The following is a 20,249-nucleotide window of genomic DNA, read 5'->3' on the forward strand; positions in this document are numbered from 1 at the left end:
AAAATAGATCACAAACACATCCCTTCAAAAGAAAAAGCTCTTGGTTCAATATAAGATATATTGCATTTTGGAAAAAAATACTTGACTTGCATAGTTCTTGGTGTCAGTTTGCTGATTCAGGCCCAAGTGCTATTTCTGGGATCTGTCTTTTTGTTCATGTCTTGGGTTTATGTAAGTAGACCAGTATTGTTTATATGGTTTTGGGTTTTTACCCATTTGCTTCACAGAATGATTTCAGGGATATAATTAGGTATGCACTGTGGAAACTATATTCCCAGATGCCCTGTGGTCAGTTCTACCTGAGGTAACCACCAACAGCCTCTATCAGCTTAATGATGTCTATTGTTGGCAGTACTTCTGTCAGAGAGCGAGGTTAGTATCAGGAAATAAAATAAAATCTGCTTAGTAAACATTGTGAAGAAAACAGGTTATGTGTCTATGTGCTTGCACCAGCTATTCCTCTCTTAGGCTTTATAATCAAGTTTCAGTGTTTAAATTTTGGTTGTTAATACGTGGTTAAACTTATACAAACTTTGAAGCAGCTTGAAATGTTAGAGCTGAAGTTAAGAGATAAAAGGTATCGGGCTCCCAGTCCAGACTTCTACTAGCATAGGAACACTTGTCTGATCTCGGTTACATTTTTTAGGTAACAGACATCTGCCACAGACATTTCACCTTTAGAAGGGTTTCTGTAATACTCAATGTCATTTTCCCTACAGGAAAACCACTACAGAATTTAACAGCAATAGCTATAGAGAACATCATAGAAATTACATTTCTATACCTCCAGGACTGAATAGACATTAATATAACTTACACATTCCTATCAAGGTCTTTTATTGCATTTTATAGGAAGAATACAATTTTCTCTCACATTATATGGGATAGTTTAAAGAACAAGGTTGTAATTTCCTTAACAAATGCTTTTAAGACCTTCCTATGATAGTTCACATTTTAAATTTTATCATTTTCTCTATAGCTTATTTAGGCAAGTGTGGTCACCCATATGTGACGAAACAAATTAAAAAGGGCACATAATGTTCCAGTTCCAAGTACTTGGGTGGATGGGGTTGCTTAATATACATATATCATACTCTTCCAAAATATCAAAGACTTTTGGATGAATTGAATGCAATATATTAACTCAATTACAATGGAAACACAGATCAAAGAATGTAGCTGGGAGGTCTTATTAAAGTATGAGACTTTATTAAAATGTCACTGGTTTTGATTATACTGTATTAAATTGTCTGAAATTTCATTTCATGTCCCCAGAAAAGAAAATTCCACTAGGGAACTGTAGGTTCAAGGTTTCAGACCTTGTTTTTCAATGTTGCTATTAGACAGGACTTGTACTGGTAAAAACCACTAAAGATCTTTTTTAAACCATTTTTGACACTGAAGATATGATCTCATTTGCTTCAATTTATTGCCTTTTTCTTTTGTGATTTTTGTTTCTGGACTTTACTCATTCACATCCATCTTGGAAAGACTTCAGTTTTTCAAAGGAAGTAATAACCCCTTTTCTACACATCCTCTGTTTAAAAATATTAGAAATTATTCGTTCATGGCATGGAAAAGTACCACGTCTAAGTATTCCAACTGGCAGGGCAGTGCTGAGCTTTCAAAGGAAAGGTGTTAATGGAGAGCATTTTCAGTGAGCTGCAGTGCTCAGCTGATCTATTTCTGCTTCTGAAGCCAACACGCAGAATACACATGTATGCTGAGCACTGCTATCAGTGGTAATAGCCCTCTAAATTGGAAACAATCATTGTAAAGACATCTAACAGACATTCTCCGGTACATAATAACAAGATTGAGGTAAAAATCACTTTTCTTAATTCGTTTACTTTCCTGTTGCTACACATCATGTCAACACTTGTTTGTAATTATATTAAAATGGTGACGCACCCCCTGTTGTGAGGCAGGAACAGTGTAAAGTTTGCATATTGCTGTCTTGCATATCCATCCTATTTTGTGCTTGGTATTGATACAACACTGTTCAATCTCTCTGCAAGCGCAAAGGTAAAGTCCAGCACTGTCCCTGCTTTTGTTGTGAGGAGCCCCATTCCACAGGAATTAGGCTTTCAACGTACATAGCTTGGCATGAACTTGGAGAAACATGAATTCATCAACTAAATTGATTTCTTGCTTTACTCTGTACATGTTCTTTGCATTACAGTGAAAGTAAAACACAGAGCATGCATTTCCACCATGACTAGAACATGATTTTAAGAGCAGTGATGGTTTCTCTCTCCAGTGACCAACGTTACAGATCTTACCAGAGGTATGGAAAGGCTCAGGACGAGATAACAAGGAAGTAGTTTATTACAGATAAACAGAGAATAATTCCATTACATTTATGGATTGTTTCAGGGATTCTGAAAGACTCTGCTAATACTGCCCATTAAGATAGAGAAGATGGGGAGGAGAAAAAAATCAATTTGCTTCTTAATCTATTTAAGTGAACAAAGAATTGCGAGTGAAACTGAACAGAGAGAGTCAACAAAGCTCACAGCAAACAAAAAAGAAAAGAAGCTTTATTTTTGCATAATTATGTCTGAACCACAGTAGATTTGACAGAACCTGTTCCATGCTAAGCCCTAAGGTCTTGTTTAGGCGGAGCACAACATCAAATACCCTGGCTGTAATGTGCTCTTTCTGGGCTAATCTAATATCTCATGGGATATCACGCATGGGGACAGCACAGGCAGTTGAATGGTTTTGTTGGTTTATATTCAGTCATTGTAGGACTTATGCCATATGTTTGTTGAAAGCTATGATAGCACACTGTCAGATCTGGGGGTTTTTTTGGGGGCGGGGTGGCTTCCTTATCTCTAAAATAGAAATGAAATAAGAAATATTAGTGCTTTTCTGGCAAGAGAGAGATAAGGTTTAACCCCTAAATACTTGTAAATGCCTTCAGAGGACACTTCAGAACTGCCTAATGCTCTAAGTTATGGTTTTATAAGGCCTTTTACTATCATTATAGTGTTAGGGGTTTGATCCTTTAACCTTTATGCATGTATGTAACTTGACATAATGGAGGCTCATTGAAAAGCTTTCATGAGCAGCACTAGCCATGCAATCTGAACACCAGATTTGATAGGAACCTAAAGGAATTGAGCTCTGACCCTGCACCAGGGTAAGTCACTCCAAATGTTGCTTTGTTCAAATCACAACGTTTTATCTGAATGGAAATAGCTGTATTTACAAAATTGCTGATATTAACACAGTCTTCCAGTATTAGCACGGTAAATGCCTCAAGATAAGAATTAAGATTGCCTGCTGAGCATCCAAAACTCTACAGCATCGGGAGGCACTAAAGCAGTAAGTTGCTCAGAAAAACAGCTCCACATCTGATAGACAAAAGCACAATAAATCAAAGATAAACTAAACTTTCTAGATAACCAGGAGCGTTTAAGGCTGTTCTGATTAAACTCCTCTATAGGAAATCAGTAAACACAGCCTCCATGCTTTCCCCATTTTTCTGCCAATTTGCATCTTAATGGATAAACTGGTTCAGGTTACTCATTCAGCAAAGCAAGGGATTGATTTGCAACTTTTCATTTTGAGTGCTCCCATCAACTACTGCAGGGCTGTTCAGGGCAACTGAGCACAGCCATGGGCAGGCATTTAAAGATTAACAGGCCTTTGTGGCATTCTGGAGAGATGACAAAGCCATCAAAATTCATTAATTTTTTTCCAGTATTACACACATGCTGCACATGACTGCTACAGTTATTACACCAGTGGCTTTTCAGAAATCTTGTGGTTTAAATCTGTGATACTGATTTTTTTTTCCCTTAAAGACCTGAGTTATGAGATTATGAGAAAAATCTCCAATTCCATTGAAAGTGTATTTTTTGTCCTTGTGTTTGCAATGGAAAGGCTTGAAATGTGAGCTGAGTTACAAAGGCTCAGTTGTTCAGTTGTGCTACTTAGCGTGAATGTGAGTGCAGTGTGAGGCAAAATAAGGTTTTTAGAGGAATATGATACAATTCATATGCTCCACCTGGAGGGGCATAGAAGGTCTCTGAACTCCTGGATATTTTTTTAAAGAACTCCAAGAGTTATTACACTTTCCTCTGTAATTCCAGGAAATTAGTATTATTAACAAAGAACTAAGATGTTTCTGTACAACACTGTCCATTTGAAGCACCAAGTCCTCCACCTCAAAGTCAGAGGTACTGTAACATGCAGATAACACCACAGCTACTCTTTTCCCCCAAAAGATCTTTATCTAGCGCTTGACCAAGCTGCACACCATGTCAGCACGTGTGATCCTGAGGAACCACAGAAATGGTTCTCCTGAAACCCAAGTGGAGAAAGTGTTGGAGGTGTTTGGACTCACAGGGCTCTGTTCCCCTTCCACCTCCCAGAGGACTTCGCCACCTCAGGGGTGAAGGGATGTCATTGTCTGGGGACAACAGGGGCGGCAGGGACATTGTCCAACAGCTTCCCTTTTTCACCACTTAAGTGGGTAAGCTCTACCACAATCACTACCCCTCAGTTTTGGGGACAGCAGGCGCGGCCCAAGATTCCCCCTTGCTTTGGGGGGCGGTGGACAGCACCCCTACCTTCCACTCGTTTAGAGGGTGATGGACAGCACCTCACAGCTTGCCTTGGTTTTGAGGGCAGCAGGCAGCACCTCAACATTTCCCCTCAGTTTTGGAGGTGATGGACAGCCCCTCAAACACTTCCCCTTGGTTTTGGGTGCAGCGGGCAGGACCCCAACCTTCCACCTCCACTTACATGGTAATGGACAGTACCCACAGCTTGCCTTGGTTTCGGGGTGGTGGGCAGCACCCCAGCCTTCCCCTTCAGTGTCAGAGGTGATGGACAGCACTCCAAGCACCCTCCTTGGTTTTAGGGGTTGTGGGCAGTACCCCGACTTTCACCCTGAGTTTCGGAGGTGATGGAGAGCACACCAACCTTTCCCCTCGGTTTCAGAGGTGACAGACAGCGCTCCACAGCTGCCCCTGGTTTCGGGGGTGTTGCGCAGCCCCCCGCCCTTCCCCTAATTTTGGGTGGTGGGCAGTTCCCCCCGCCCCGCGCCCTCACCGCCGCCACGGGCGGCCCCTCCCTCGGGGGAGTTCGCGCCCCGGGGGTCGCGGGTTCGAGCCCCGCCGGAGCCGGGGCCGTTGCGGGGCCGTGTCGCGGGGCGCTCTGGCCGGTTCTTGCGGGGGGTCCCGGGCGGGCACCCGCGGCCCGCGGGCCCAGCGCACATGTGCGGCCGCCCGGCACATGCTCACTGAGCGCGGCGCATGAGCAGAGGCGGCGCGGGGCCATCGGACATCTTGGGCCGCCCCGCTCGGAGCGCGGAGCGGGACCCGGGGCGGGAGGAGCAGCCGCCGCCCCCGCGCCGCCCGGCCCGCCCGCCCCGCCGCCTCCCCCCTCCCGCGCCTCCCCCCCGGGCTGCTCAGAGCATCCCTCCGCCCCTCTTGCATTTGTGTTAATTCTTCTCAGAGACAAGATGGCAACGCCGGCGGCGGTAAACCCTCCCGGTGAGTAGCTGCCGCCTCGCCCCCCAAGTGGCACAACACGCCCCCGCCGCAGGCTCGCACCCGCCCGGCTCGGCGCGGCCCCGCAGCCCTCGGGCCGGGCGGTCCCCGCCGCTCCTCCCGCCGCCCCCGCCGCGGGAGAGCCGGGCCAGGAGCCCCCCAGAGCCGGGAGCCCTGGGCGGGTTCCTCGGGAACGAACAGTTTCGCATAAGCATCGCGGGCACAGGGCAGGAGAGGAGCGGGGTCGGGCAGCGGGGCACCGCGCAGACCTGTGCGTGCCCCGGTACGAGGGGCAGGTTTATTGTCGGGCGTGCGAAGCCAAAAGAGGGTGTTGAAACTGACCAAGGGCACCTCGGCGTGTGCCATGTGTTTATTTGTTTCCCAAAGGATGCAGTAAATATTTTGTGTTAGTGCTACAGTTACTAAGAGAAGAAACTTGCAAAAAATTTTCCCGTTGAATTTTTGCGTGAGGGAAGACATTCCCCGACGTTTCGTTATGTGTCTGTGAGACGCAACATCAATTTTGTTGGGTACTTGATGAAATAAAGTGAGTTTGGATGAAATGACATATTTGGATGAAACGACATATTTTGGAGATGTACTTGGGTCAACTTAGTGTGAATCAACAGGTGTCTGACACTAAAAATAAGTGAGACAAGGGATCTTGCACTGAGCTCAATACTAATGAAAAGTGTTGTTATCAAAGGTCGATTCCTGGTTTACTTTTTTTAGTATGTGCTTGCATTGTGTCACTTTTTGGAGAGCCAGGTTCAGTTCTGACAATTAAGGGCTTGCTTGAGTAAATGCCAACTAATGTGTAAAGCCTGTTCATTAGATTAAATCCTTCTGTAGTTGGTAGTGTAGCTGTCATGCTGAAAGTAAATATTGTGATATAAACAATTAATTTGGTTCAGTAAGTGCCAATAAATTAAGCAGGAACTGATATTTGTCAATCAGATTAAGTTTTAATGTCAGAATTCTACATATTAAATAAAAATCAATATTTAATGGAAGGTTATTAAATTAATATTATTTAGTTTCCAGGATACCATGTTGCACATGATAACGGAGAGTTTCACAGTGTGCACTCACAGCTACAATTCAGTGAGTGGTGTTGCAGACAGAGGAGGATACAAATAGCCTTTTCTGACATGGGTTTGGTTTGCCATTCTCCCATCTGCTCCTCCGAGCTGCACACTGAAGGAACAGCCCTGACTGCTTAGAGGTCAGTGCTGAAACTGCTGAATTACAGCAGAGCCTGGTGCCCCTTTTGCACCAGCCCTTTCCTCTGTTTCTACATGCCTGCAGCTGAAGCCACAGAAAGATGTGGTTGCAGGAGGTACAGTGTGCATGGATTGCTTAGCCTCGGAGTAGGGCTTTACCATTGTTCCCCTGTGACCACTTTGGGAAATGAGAGAGCGTTATGGGATTATGGAAGAAACCTAAAAAAAAAAAAGAGGGAAAGAAGAGCCAAGTGTGTTGTCTGTGTGCATTTCTGTGTATCTGATATGGTGAAAGTTGACTTGCAGTGTGGTCCTCAAACTCTCTGAAGCACAGATTGATGGTCTGCCGGAAGGTTGAGGAAATGTGTTGGTTTCCTGAAGTGAACCAACATCTTCTGCAAGGCTGAGGTTACAGAGCATCATTTCACTCCTCGTCTGTGCAGTTGGAATAGATCTGAGCTGAAAGACAAACTCGCTGGCTGTTAATGATCCTCCCACCTTTTCTGTGCATAAGCACTGTCAGAGGCAGCTGTGCATGGACAAAGTCAAAATGAGGGGTTTTTGGGCTGTGAGGAGAGGAGACCTTTGATCTGTAGCATAGTGCTGCATTTGCTCTACCACGGACAGCAGAAGACAGAGCTGTGTGAAATACCTTGATTTGTGCTGTGGTTTTTTAAAGTCCATAATTTGTTGCTTCCGCTTTTTTTTGCCTTAACTGTGAAGTGGTGCAGAGAAACAGTCAAAATCTGTAGCAAAATTATTTTAATCCTGCTGTTTTCTCTTGGGGACAGATCCTCAGCTGAAGGACCATGAAGGTAGCCCTGTTAGTGGTAGCGAAGCTGTGCTGCCTTGTGCCAGTTGACTTTCTGATCCGCAGTGTTAGGGGAGCACAATAGAGAGATTAACTTGTTAAGCATCTTTAATGATGATTAGAAATTACAATATGATTAAATTTTTATTAAGCAATTGTCTGGGGTTCTAATAACAGTTGATAATTTAGGCAGGACATTAACTTGCAGCTACCACAATACAAATACATGTGATTTTAGTCATATTCTAGGCAGTGGAATGGGGATTAGGCAAGACAGAAAAGCTGGGTGTTCTGTAGCTCTGGAACGTCTTTCAGTGTGGGATCTCTTGGTTCAGAACCATGCACTGCTCTGCAGTAGCATCTTCTCTCTTGCATTAGATGCAGATTTATCCATTTTCCCCCTGTTCTTTTTTCAATGGTGAGTTTGAGTTGGAGAAGTTCATGGGAGTGGGGGCAGTTGGCAGCCTCTCCAGGCTGGGGCTCATGGGAACTGCAGTGTCAGGGACTGAAGTGTGGTGGAGGTCACACCACCTCTCTGGGCTTCCTGGGCTGTGTTAGATCTAAACTTATAGTTCTTTTTGGTGAAGGTGTTTGTCCATAGCTGCAGCTGGACATTGCACTGACAAAAGTGGGGGCTCTGCGAGACAGGCTTCTTCCTCTTCCTGCATGCTTAGCTTTGGGAACAGATCTGGTTAGAAGTACTTTGTTCGTTTGTCGTAATCTGGATGACTAACTGGAGTGTGAAACACAATACAGGTGTGTGGGAAGCTCATCTGCATTGGCACAAAGCATCAGAGTTAATTTATTTCCTCCTGAAATAAGATTGGCATATTAAATGGGATTTAAGAACAAAAAAATTGTGGAGGTGTAACAAGCATTTCATAAATTATTGCTTGCAGCAAAGTAACTTAGTGCCATGTCTGTTTTAAATGTGTGTATTTTTGGAATGCAAACTTTGTCCATAACTGTTGCTACTTTGAGGTCAAACTTTGGTTAACTTGTGTGCAGTACGTGATGTGGTGGTTTGTGTATTAGCTAAGTTGGATTGAAAACATAAAACTCTTAATGAATGTAGGATTTTTTTTTTCCCTGAGACATTGCTTGGTCTTGGGTAATGAGTTCCAGTCTGGCTCAGTCCAGTGTGTGAGCAGCAGCTTTCTGCTGTGGTCAGGTGATGTGAAATGAACTGTTTGTATCCTTTCAGTTCCTCCTGGTGAGGTATCCCTATGGATTGCCAGAATGCCACAAATTTAAAAGTCAAGTTAGGAGAAATCATGAGATTTTTGAGTTGATCTATAGTTACCTTAGAGGGAAGATCCCTTAGGATGCATTTTTGGCTGTGTTTTAAGATTTTGTGAATCCTTAGGGGTATATCCTTATATTTAATTGAAAAGAAATCCCAAGCCTGGGTTGTTCATGTAATCCCTAAAGCTCCTTTTAACATTTTCTTTTTAAGCAGAGAGCCCAAAATCCAAAGGGTATGGAGAACAGCATGTCCTCAAAAGGGCGTCTACTTGAGATTGTCTTGAGGTGGTGGGACATGAGAAAAAAGAGTTGCTGGGGCTTAAGTATAATCATTACAACCACAGCAGCTCACGAGGGGTACTTTAGCCAATGGCTAATTCAAGATGTGAAAAAATTGGGGTTGTAACTTGAAGAAAGATGATTAAATAAGCTCTCTTTGCTTCCAGTTTGTAATTTTATGTCATATCAGTGAAAGCTTGTAACTCAGCCCTGCATCTGAGCTCTTGTTCTAGGCAAGTGCACTGGGTTCTGGGAGTTGGTTTTGGTTTGTTTTTGTTTGTTCAACTTGGGAGTTTAGTGGAGATAAATCATTCTCCTGTTTCAGCCAGACATTCTGAGAACCAAATAATTTGTTACCCAGTTTTACATTTGCACTCAAGTTACTGAGATATTAAGTGCTGTGGATGAATTTTCTTGATGCTGCCCATTCCATATTCCCATAAGGAACTGGCTTTCTAAAGCTGACAATCTGGCCATTCTCCAGCTTTCACACAGCTTTGAAAGTGATCATTAAAAAAAAAAGGATCTACTTCAGTGTATTAGATTTTGAATTGTCTGTTCAACTCATAGCCCAAAAGTTGTTGTGTTTTATTGTTGCAGTTCTGCCCTTCATTCCAATGCAGCCGATCCAGTAAACCAGAAATCAATCTCACAGCATCCTGGGAAGTAAATGGAGTGTTCTAGTGATGGAGGTTTTAATGAGTTCTAATGTTTCTGGAATGCAAAAAAGTAGTCTTCATTCTAAGATAAAGCTGAAAAAAAAGGTCTCAAAAATAGAACACTCATTAGCTAATGGGAGGTTTACATTGCAGATCTTTTTGTTCTCTTGTTTTCATAGGTTTTTTTCCTGCAGAGTTGGTCCATAATTCAGTCAAACTATGAGGTGCTAGTGCCTCTTGATTTGTTCTGTGATAATGTTTTATCCTTTAGGACTGTGTACTGAATATAAACTGGCACTGATGAAATCTCTTTTTTTTTTTTAATAATTCTAATATATAGGTATAACAAAAGATTTCATTATGGGATATCTCTTCTATCACAGAATAGTTATTTAAAATTTGCATAAGTAGCTTGTGGTTAGTTCCAAATGTTTTTTCCAAGTAGAATAATGTTTCCCCATGCCTCTAATAAAAACACAAAATAAAAGAGAGATTGCTGATTTCTGTAATACCATATGGTGTTGCTGATTTTTCTTACCAGTAAGGAAAATTGCAACAGAGATTAGGTAGCAAAGGGAAAAAAAATAGGCTTTTCAAAGCAGGCAAAATAACTCTGTTGATGTAGTGATTATTGTTATTAAGAGGACAGAAATGGGGCTGTCATTATGAAGATGTATTCAGAGATTATGCTTAAATGGTTGTGAAGATCAGATACGTGTGTCGTTTAGAGTAATTTTGGGGGGCTTACTGCTTCATAACTGACAAGCAAGAATGGAAAATGCGTTAATTCAGTGCTACCTGCAGAAATCACAATGTTATTAAAATATGCAGTAGAAAAGGGAAAGAGAGGTCTTTGAGTTTAAGAAATGGGAATTTAGTTCTTGGGTCTTGTAGATCTGTGGCAGATTTTCCAGTCTATCTATAGCAAAGTGTCTTTGGCTGGCCAGCAGTGTCTAGAGATGGATGAATCAGCTCAGGATGAGCTGTTCTGTCTGGCCAGCTCTGTGGAGTGCGGAGATGCTGCCTTGGATGCAGAAGTGTGCACCCACCAACACAAGCTACAGTCTTTTCTGACTGTGAGAGTGTTCTCGGTAGAGGTTGTGTGGGAAAGAAATCTCCAAAGACAGAGGTGCTACTTTACTATTCTGCAACATAATCTGTGCAAAAACTTAGATTTGCTGGACGATACAGGCAAAAAATTTGACATTCCAGAAATTGTGGGTGGGCACCTGCTGTACAAACCATTGGTACAGTTTACTTCTTGCTAACAGTATTTTCTTTGTTCAGCTGTAAAGCATTTCCTGTCACCCCATGTGTATCAATCATTCTGTCAAGTGAGGAAAAGAAAAATTTTGTGAAGCTGCCTTTGTACATTTAAGTTACCTTCTGATTATAATCCGAATAAGATAGATGCACATTGTTAGCAAAGCAAAAACTTAAAAAAAATTCTTTGCCTTCCATTGTTTAAAAAAAAATACATGTGAAAATTAATGGATTGAATAAAGCCACGTGGACCAAATATCCACTTTTTGGCTGCTCCAGAAAGAACTACTTTGTCACAAAATGTTACAGGACTCCAGCAAAATCTGGCCTTTAAAGTGCAGAAATTACGTGGTTTGAAACTGCAAGGAGAAACAGAATTTTTTAATGAGGGCTGGTTCAAACTTTAGTTTGGGTAGTCAGAATTTCAAATGGATCTCGGTTTTATTGTTTACATGGATTAATGTCTGTAGTCATGCGATCAGCAGTGAATTAGAAGCTGTTTTCAAGATAGATGTAATTTCCATTTTTTTGTACCCAAAGCACGCTGGTCTTCCTTGAGCAAAGCCATCTGCGCAGGGAGAAAGAGAAATCCTTTGTTTTGGATACTCTACATATTGATGAATGTTTCTAAACTTTCTGCTTCCTCTCCTTTTTGTCAGCTTTTTTTCCCATTTTGCCTGTCTTTAGTATTTCTGTCCTATGGTTTCAATCCTGCTTTCCACACTTAGGTGCCTCTACCTTTCTCACAGCTCCTGTAAGTACCATATTTTCTCTGTGGAGCTGTGCCAAGCTTTGTATTGACTTCTCAGTCAGTGTTGTTTAAATGTAAATGAATCCTGGCATTCTACTGGTGCTACTCCCAGGTCTTTCAACAGCTTATAAATTCAGATTCCGTTCTGTAGGGAGCGTCTGAAGTTCCCCTTAGAGAAAAATGGTACTTTTCTGTTGTAAGTAGCAACTGTGCTGCCTTCTGTGTAACCCAGCAGGTACTGTAAGGTATAATCAGTTGGCTCAAATTAGGAGCCTCTATTAGCTTGCATCTGCCCTAGATGTGTATGTGTTGCTGTTTTGTTCAAGGACAGCTCATAATATTAATTTCAAATGCTTAGATTTGAGCTGCTGCAGGTTTTTCTCATCTGAATGTCAACCGCATGTGACAAATAGAATAATATAAAATAATTATAATTTTTTTCTTTAATCAACCAAAAGGGGTGTTGAATTGTTTAATTACTGGCTTTGCCAGCATGCAGATGGAAAGGCTTTTCAGGTAAGTTGCTCCTACAAAATGCCTGAAATGGATAGTAATTAACAACTGGCTCTTCATTGGTATGTTAATTATGCTGCCATTTGTCCTGGTGCCTGTCGTTCTTTAAATGTTCAGTTACACTGAACTGAAGCGTTCACTTCCTGGCAAACACAGAATGTATCAGAACAGTTTGACTCTCAGATATATGCAAATATTTTATGGGAAGAGGCATGCCAGTAAATCACTGAGCTGCAAAGAACAAAAACACTGCATATTTGTATTCTTCAGAGGTAAAAGCAAAACCTGTTTCTGAGGAACATGCAGGCCTGATTTTGAAAAATGGTCTCTAGTACTCTACCAATAACAATCCAGAACACAATTCCATGCAAGTAGGTCATTTTAGGGGCTTGTTACTGCTGGCTCTTTCTATTAGTAAAGGTAGGTGGACAGCTGGGTGCTGTTAAATGCCCTTGAAATGCACATGCTTTAAAACTGCAATATCTGGAATGAAAAATCAAACTGGAATAGAAATACTTTTAAAACTTGGGATAAAACTCATTATTTTGAATGCAAGGAGAATTAAAGTAACTTCTTGTGAAGAGCTCACAGACTCAAATGTTATTTAATTTAGAGTTTAATTCTTTAGAGAATGCAGATTGTCTTCTGTTTTCCGGACAGTACTTTGCAAAGTGCATCTCCAATCTCCATGTACTACTGCAATAAATAACAGGCTGCATCTGATATGCCTCCAAGTCATTCAGTAATGTCCTGGAGAAGGGCAGGCTGCTGAAGTTATGTGGCTGACCAGCATGTGAGTATGAGTCTAGTTAGTATTTTAATTTGCTAAGCTGCCAGATGCAAAGTGGTTAATCTGCCCAAGGCATGGTGACCCTCAGCAGGTGGCAGAAGTCAACCCCTGAAATGAGGTGCTGATTGTAACAGTAGCTGTGGGAAGTGGATTATAGTAACAAAATTAGCTATAAAATGGCACTGTGTGTCACTGCCCTCTGAGTCATGCTTCATCTTTTAATGGACAAAAAATGTTGTTGCTCTTGGTTCTGCAGAGCCAACTTGGGCTTGGGTGAGCTGGATTTCCATTGTGTTGTGTCCAGTGGAGCTGTGAGCAAAGTTCCCAGCTCAATTTTGAGTTTAGCTTTAAAGACTTAAAGTGCTGTTAGCTAGAAAAGCTAAACGAACTTTAATTTCAACCATGAAAATGCATACTTCAAACTTTCACTGGTAAGCAAAAATACACTGCAACTAAGATGCAATTGCTGTTCCTACAAACCTGATTGCACAGCAAATTACACTTATTTTTTCTTTTCTTTTTTTTTCCCATAAACCAGAAACATTGCCTATGAAAACAAAAAAAAATTAGCAGAGGAAACTTTATCCCCAGAAATTCTTAATTCTTTACATAGTTCCAATAATTTGACACCGTATTTCTAAGGCCATTGAAAATCTCATTAAAATAAAGGGAAGTTTTCATTATAGAGCCTTGTTTTTTACTGGTCAAATCACTATGCATTACAGAAAGTGCAGAGCATCTTCAGGATGAGCCAGCAATATGCAGAAGGCCAGAGGATCTCTTAAAAATGCTTTAAAAAAATAAAATTAAATCTGAGGAAACCACTGGTGTCCCCCAACACTATTACATGACCATGACTCACGGGAGTAGTCATCAGACTCAGGTCCTAATAATTATTCATCACGTCCTTTCTTGCAGACAACTTAGCAGACCAGAGTTTCTGTGAAAATAACTTTGGGGGTATTCAGCCCTTCATTGGCTGTGAAGCACAGTTTATGTGGCAGAGGTATCTGTCTGTCTGCACTGCAGGAGGATTGATGCCTCCTGCCCACTGGGTTCTGACCATCCATGATCCTGAGCAGGCATGAGGTGTTGAGGACGTGTTCTGTTCTGGCTCTGCAATCATAGCAGGGATCTCCAGGAAAGGGGACAGGGGACTGCTGGGATTAAGAATTTCTTAAGTGAACGTTAACCGTCTTTCCTGAGTGCCACGTGTTGAGGCCTACAGAGTCCAAATTTCCCATTTCCAAAACACCTTAATATGTGTAATGTCTCTGTAGATTCCCTGCCATCTCTGAGTTAAGGTTGGTCCAAGTGGAGCTATTGTGCTGGAACTGGATTCTCACTAAGAACAAAACATTCTAGATCAGACTTGTGCTACATGGAACCGCTGTCCAAAAATATCCCCTTACAGACATTTTAGAGTTACGTATAAAATTTCCGTTATGGGTACTAACAGAATAAGACAACAATGGAGAATTTTCTTCCTTCTTTGTTGGTGGTAGTCACTGTGAAGTACTTGGGTGTATACAAATCTTTGGGTTCCTTGTAGTTTATTCAAGCTTGAGACTTAGATATTGAATGATCACAGCTGTTGGGTTGTTTTTCTTCTAAGTTAAACCTGAGTGTTTCTGGACTTTCTGTACTCTCTGATGTCTTCTCGATAAACCAAATAAACCTCTGCCTTTCTGAGCTACAGTAGTCTTTTGCTTAAATATATGTTGATACTCTTTCACTGTTCAGACAAGCTAACATCATACATTTCCTGACTCGAGACTTAATCTTACTTTTTTAATGGTCCTCCTTTCTGCTTCAGAACCTTTTGGTTCTGAACTGTAAATGGGACTGAGGCTTATAATGGTCTTTAACATTTTAGTGAAAGCTGCCAGTGCCAGTATCTTTGCTCTTCCCTTTTGTTACTTGTATTTCTCTCTCCAGGTTCCATGCATGTTTTAAAAAAAAAAAAGGCACGTAAATATATAAGTAATGTTTGAGGTTAGGCAGCTGTAGGATGGCACTGTAAATGAAATCTTAGCGCTGGTGTACAAGAGCTCAGTTAAAAGATGGGTGGTTTTACTTGTTGGCATTTTGGTTGAGTAGAATCAGTTGGAGATGTGTGAGTGGGTGGAAAGAACATTAACGTGAAGTTCATGCTGAATTATGTTTTGCTTGAGGAAAACTATTCATTACTCTCATAGCTGGCACATGCCTCTTTATTCCTTCTCTAAAGTAGTATCTGACGGCTTTGATGAAAAGGTTGATATGACATTGAGGAATTGGTTCTGCCTCATCCACTGATGATGTGCGAAAGCCTTCCTGCCCTTGGCAGAACTGAACAAGCCACAGGCACCGTGCCAGTCCTCACTTTGCTCTAGGAAGGGCATACATGTGGTAAATGGTTCAGGGTGTGAGGAGTCTTGGCTCCGTCTCTGTTACCTGTGGAGGTTAATGATGTTGTATTTGAGTTCAGCTCCAGAGCTTGTTGTGTTTCCACCTAAGCCCCTCTGTTGGTACTGGTTTTTCAAGATAGTTTTAAGGACAAAATGTTCTTTCATCATTGCTAAATTTAAAATGAATGTGGTGATTATGAATAAGAATTTCAAAGACCAGTAGATTGTCACTGTGCAGGAAAATTCTTGGCTGTTACAAACTGGCTGCATGTCCCCTGTGTGTCACTGGCTGTCTTGTGTCTGAGAACTGAGCAGGGAAAAAAGAAGGCAGGCTGGTGGTATGGGCACAGGACAGGACTCAGGTTTACTACAGATTTCCTGCTGAACCTCTGACAAGTAACATTTGCATGCCACAGTTAAGTCATGTGATTTTTGTTTCCATTTCTCTTACCTCCAGTTTGCATGTTCTGTTTATAAGACTGTGTATTCTGGGATGCTTTTTTCATTTGTGTCCGTTATAAAATGACATATTTGCGGGAGAGTGTGAAGTGTCTATCCTGGAGCAAGCAGAGAATATTTTCTTTTTCATTGTGATGTCCTAATTGATAATGTTTTAATAATAGGCTTTTATTGCATCCACATTTATGTTAGATTAGCAGAAATTTTTTCTCCCTTTGGGAAGGAGCAGAGATAAAAAAGCAGAATATGTAGCTTCTTTCTCACTGGAAACAACAGTTACTATTTATTCCAGGCACATGAATAACCATTAATTTGTATTTTCTTTGTAGAGTAGATGTGATATTTGGATAGTGTGCTTTTTAAGTGCCTTAGCAGAATATACACATGATGGATAGTTATTTCAGTAACTAGCAACAATCCACCTGGCTTTAAAGTATTAATACAGGTTTTACAACTTATTTCTTGTTGTCTTGACTTATGGTTGTTTTCGACACTTAATTTGCCTTTGGAAACGCATTAATTTGTTCTCATCCAGTTACCGTTTGTATTGAGAGCAAAATGTACATTGCTTCATACACCAAAGAAAGGATCAAACTATATAAAAAATACAGTTGCACTGAGTTGAAATTCTGATATAGTTTTCGAGTGTTTATTGTGTGTTTGCAAGTTGAATTTGAAAGTAGGAAAATGCATTATATGGGGGTATTTGATTAGTGGGTTAACTCAAACTGCTCTTTAATTCAAGTCAATGAGCTGTCACTGGAAGTAAATAAATTTCCAGAAATCAAATCATGATTCTTTCTAATGTTGAAATATAAATCATAAAGTATTGGTAGTGATTTCTTGGTAAACGCATTTGGCTGCCACTGGTTGTTTGCTTTGTTGTGCAGGGTCCCCTGTAGTAGCTGGAACCTCATCGCCCAGCTTGGAATTCAGACTAATCTTGTGTGTCCTGTGTACTCGTCTGGGCTGCTCTTCAGTCAGCAAATAGCAAAGCAAAAACCTTAGTTTGGTCAATATTTACAGACAAATAATAAGCTTGTTTTTTAACAAACATCCAGTTTGTTTGCAGTGAGGCTTTTTTCAGTATCATTCTTCACTTCTGTATTTGATATATCCACAGAACTGTCTGTATACTTTTGGGAGCAAGTGGCTTGTAATGGATGTCAAATCATGTTTAATATGAGTACGGTGACATGGAAAAATAATGCTTTGTTGTTTTATGCTTTCTTTGTTTAGTAGTTCACTGGTAGAACATCCAGTGAATTCTTGTATTCTGTACTTCTGAAAAAGCAGTAAGAGCCTGGCTATTACTGATTGCTTATTGAAAGTCTAGCAGAGCCTACCTGAAAACAGTGTTTTCTCTCTTATTTTAAGATTGGTAATTTCAGAAAGCAAAGTATAAAATTCAGTATTATAAAAGCTATTCAGGAAATAGCTCTATGAAGTAGTTAATCATTAAAATTTTGAAAATTCATGAGACAATTTTGGGTGTGTAGTAATCCTAAAGTAACACTAAGAAATCTTAGAGTTATGCAGCAGAGCATAGCATTTTGTATTTTCTATGTGCCATAATGTTGAGCTGTGCTATTTGGAGCATTTTTGTGGGAATAAAAAATTCTAGAATTTAATGGGGAAAAAAAAGGCAAATGCAGCTACCTTTGAGTATCCAAAAGCCTGTGAGCTTTTGTTTTGGTTTTTTGTTGTTGTTTTTTGTTTGTTTGGTTTTTTTTTTGTTGTTGTTGTTGTTATTTGCAGATATGGAAGATATAATCTGTGAAATGAACCAAAAGGCAAAATGTTCTAAAAAGCATTTAGTGAAGGAGCAGTGAAAGGTGGGAAAATCACTAAGACTTTAATTGTGATTTTGTTTATTTGCAGAAAAATTCACAGTTTGGGAAACTCTTCTGCAAAGATGAGGGTAGCTGCTAATAAGGGTTGGTATATCAGAACAGTTAAGACTTCAGAAGAAGTTCTGAAGGTTGTCCTTGGCGGGAGGTTAAACTGAACACATCCGGATCACTGAGAGGTGCCAGATGAGCATTGTGGGAAGACTGCACTACTCTTTTTGGGTAGCTTTTCGAGGTTCAGTTTGATTTGAATTGAAATTTTCTTATCCACAGCCCTTTTCCCATGGTCTGGAGGCTGGACTATAATGTTTCATAAACTGGGTTTGGGATTTGGAGAAGTGATGGCTTGGAGTAATAGATTACACAAGCAGCCCGTTCACTTGTACATCTTATTTGAATCATATAAAGTTTTTGAACCTTGTTGCTACTATGGGAAAGTGAGGTTGGCTGTTTTCTCACAGCTTTAGGGGAAAAAAAAATAAAAGAAATGTTAATCAGAAAATATCCTTTGACCTACTGGAAGTTCAGTCAGGGATAAAATGAACTGAATATTTACTATGCTCAGGCTGAGTTTTTGAAATGGAATTAAGTGTGGGATTTTTTCCCCTGCAATTTTTAGACAGAGAATGCTACCTTAGAAATTGTGAGGAAAGGAAAAAATACTAAACCACACCCTATTTTTAGAATGTGTTTTGTGATGGATAGTTATTTTCTTTTTAAGGTATTTCACATAAATATTCTTATTCTTAGTAATAAATTGGGGTATGGAAACACCTAAAAGGCCCATTAATTATTGTAACATCAAATAAGCATCATTTGCTTGTTGATCAAGCAGAACTGAAGTCATTAGTGCTATCAATAGAATGCTGTTTAATGAAAACAATAGCATTCTGATTACCTAACAGTGCCCAAGGACACTGTAAATATACTGATAATTAAGTATTTGGTGATGCAAGTTGCTGTTCTGAATGAAATTTAAAATTAACATATGCTTCTGAGGCACTCTTAAAAATCTTTGTAACAAATAATGAAGGCATTTGAAGGACATGAGTAAGTAATTTTCAATGAGTAATTTAAATCAGAGTGGTTTGCATTTTACATCTTTGTTGTTGGGCCGTGTTGTTCCTGAGCTTTCTGCAGCTCATGGAGTGTCAATGTCTTGGTTTCTGTGGGTGAACCACAAAGAGCTCAGGTCTTTGAGCCCAGCTTGGTCAGTGGCTTGCAGGGCAGCTGGTGGGTCACCACCACAGCAGTGGTGGTGGGTTTGGTGTGATGTAGTTTGACAGTCACCACTTCCTCAGAAATAGGATGTGCACATCTTTCATGGTCTTCCTTAACAGCCCCTCCGTGACTTGGCTCACTAAGGTGACGACCAGAGAAGATTCCTCCTGCTCTGTTGCAGGTCAGGTACGACCACTTCTGTCTCGGTCTGGATTCTTGGATTTTCAAATTTTTAAATTTAGAATAAATTTTATAAATACTTGCACCTGTGAACTTAGACAATGTTTTCTCAATGAAAATCGATTGAGCCAAGTCATGGAATTAATTCATTCACAAAAACATCTCTGCTCGTTATTTTAGAAATATCTTGTCAAAGTTCTTCCAATGTGAACCAAAAGTTATAAATACTGCCTTGAATGCTCATGAAATCCCCTGACTTCTACTGTAGTTAACAGAAAATACGGACAAGTGATGTTGGCAATGACTTTCATGTGAATTTTGTGCATTTCTGGGTAGAGAGAAGAAGTAAAATTGTTGAGAGAAGACATTGGATTCCTTGGAAGGTTAGGCTGCCCCTGATCTGCATTTGGTTTAGATCCGGTTTGGTCAGTGTTGTAGACAGATTTATTACCAATTAGCTTTATTTCTTTGCATATTTATAGCTATTGAGTAAGTTTTATGTAGTTATTAGGACTTTAAAGCACTGTTGTCTTTTTATGATGTAAACTGGAGAACTACAGTATTGATCTTGGTGGTTTCTTTCTTGTGTATTTTAATAGCAGTTTCAAAACAGTTTCCATAAATTAATAGTTGAACTTGTACATGAACAAAATAGATTTGTGATCAAGCACTGATACGGTTTGAAATCCAAACCAGCTTCTATTGCTGGAAGGTAGTTGCTAGATAGATAGTAAAAAGCCAGGCTTCTTGATAGAAAATCATAGAAATGTTATTTTAAAATAAATAGTTTGAATATGAATGAATAAAAATGAAAGCTTAAATGATGTTGTAGTGCAGATAAACTATCAAGCAGTTACTATTGTTTTTATTTATTTATCATAAAACAGTTGCATAGGACTTTATAAAAGGAAATTCGCTTGCAAACATTTTTGACTTATATTTTGAATTATATAACGGAGAGGAAAAAAGATGAGTTTGGAGAAAGACAGATAATAGTGATGGTATAAAACAAATAATGAGTGATCTAGAGCAAGGGCATACTATGGAAAACACTTGATTTGACTGCTAATAAAATAAATTATAGTGGTAATTGGCTAATTTCTTATATTTG

The 20,249-nt window shown here is 40.2% G+C and overlaps 1 protein-coding gene across 3 annotated transcripts in view; it reads left to right on the top strand.

The window, feature by feature from the left end:
- The first annotated feature begins 5,390 nt into the window (after window positions 1-5,390).
- The window catches only part of ARNT2 (aryl hydrocarbon receptor nuclear translocator 2), a 97,492-nt gene continuing 82,633 nt past the window's right edge, over window positions 5,391-20,249 (top strand). For all 3 annotated transcript variants that reach the window (XM_017805159.1, XM_017805160.1, XM_017805162.1), the window contains exon 1: window positions 5,391-5,507. In XM_017805159.1, coding sequence (XP_017660648.1) covers window positions 5,477-5,507 — 31 coding nt within the window. In that variant the 5' untranslated portion in view covers window positions 5,391-5,476. The remainder of the gene's footprint in view (window positions 5,508-20,249) is intronic.

The sequence above is a fragment of the Lepidothrix coronata genome, unplaced genomic scaffold, assembly GCF_001604755.1.
Source record: "Lepidothrix coronata isolate B3197 unplaced genomic scaffold, Lepidothrix_coronata-1.0 Scaffold11, whole genome shotgun sequence".
Classification (NCBI taxonomy): domain Eukaryota; kingdom Metazoa; phylum Chordata; class Aves; order Passeriformes; family Pipridae; genus Lepidothrix; species Lepidothrix coronata.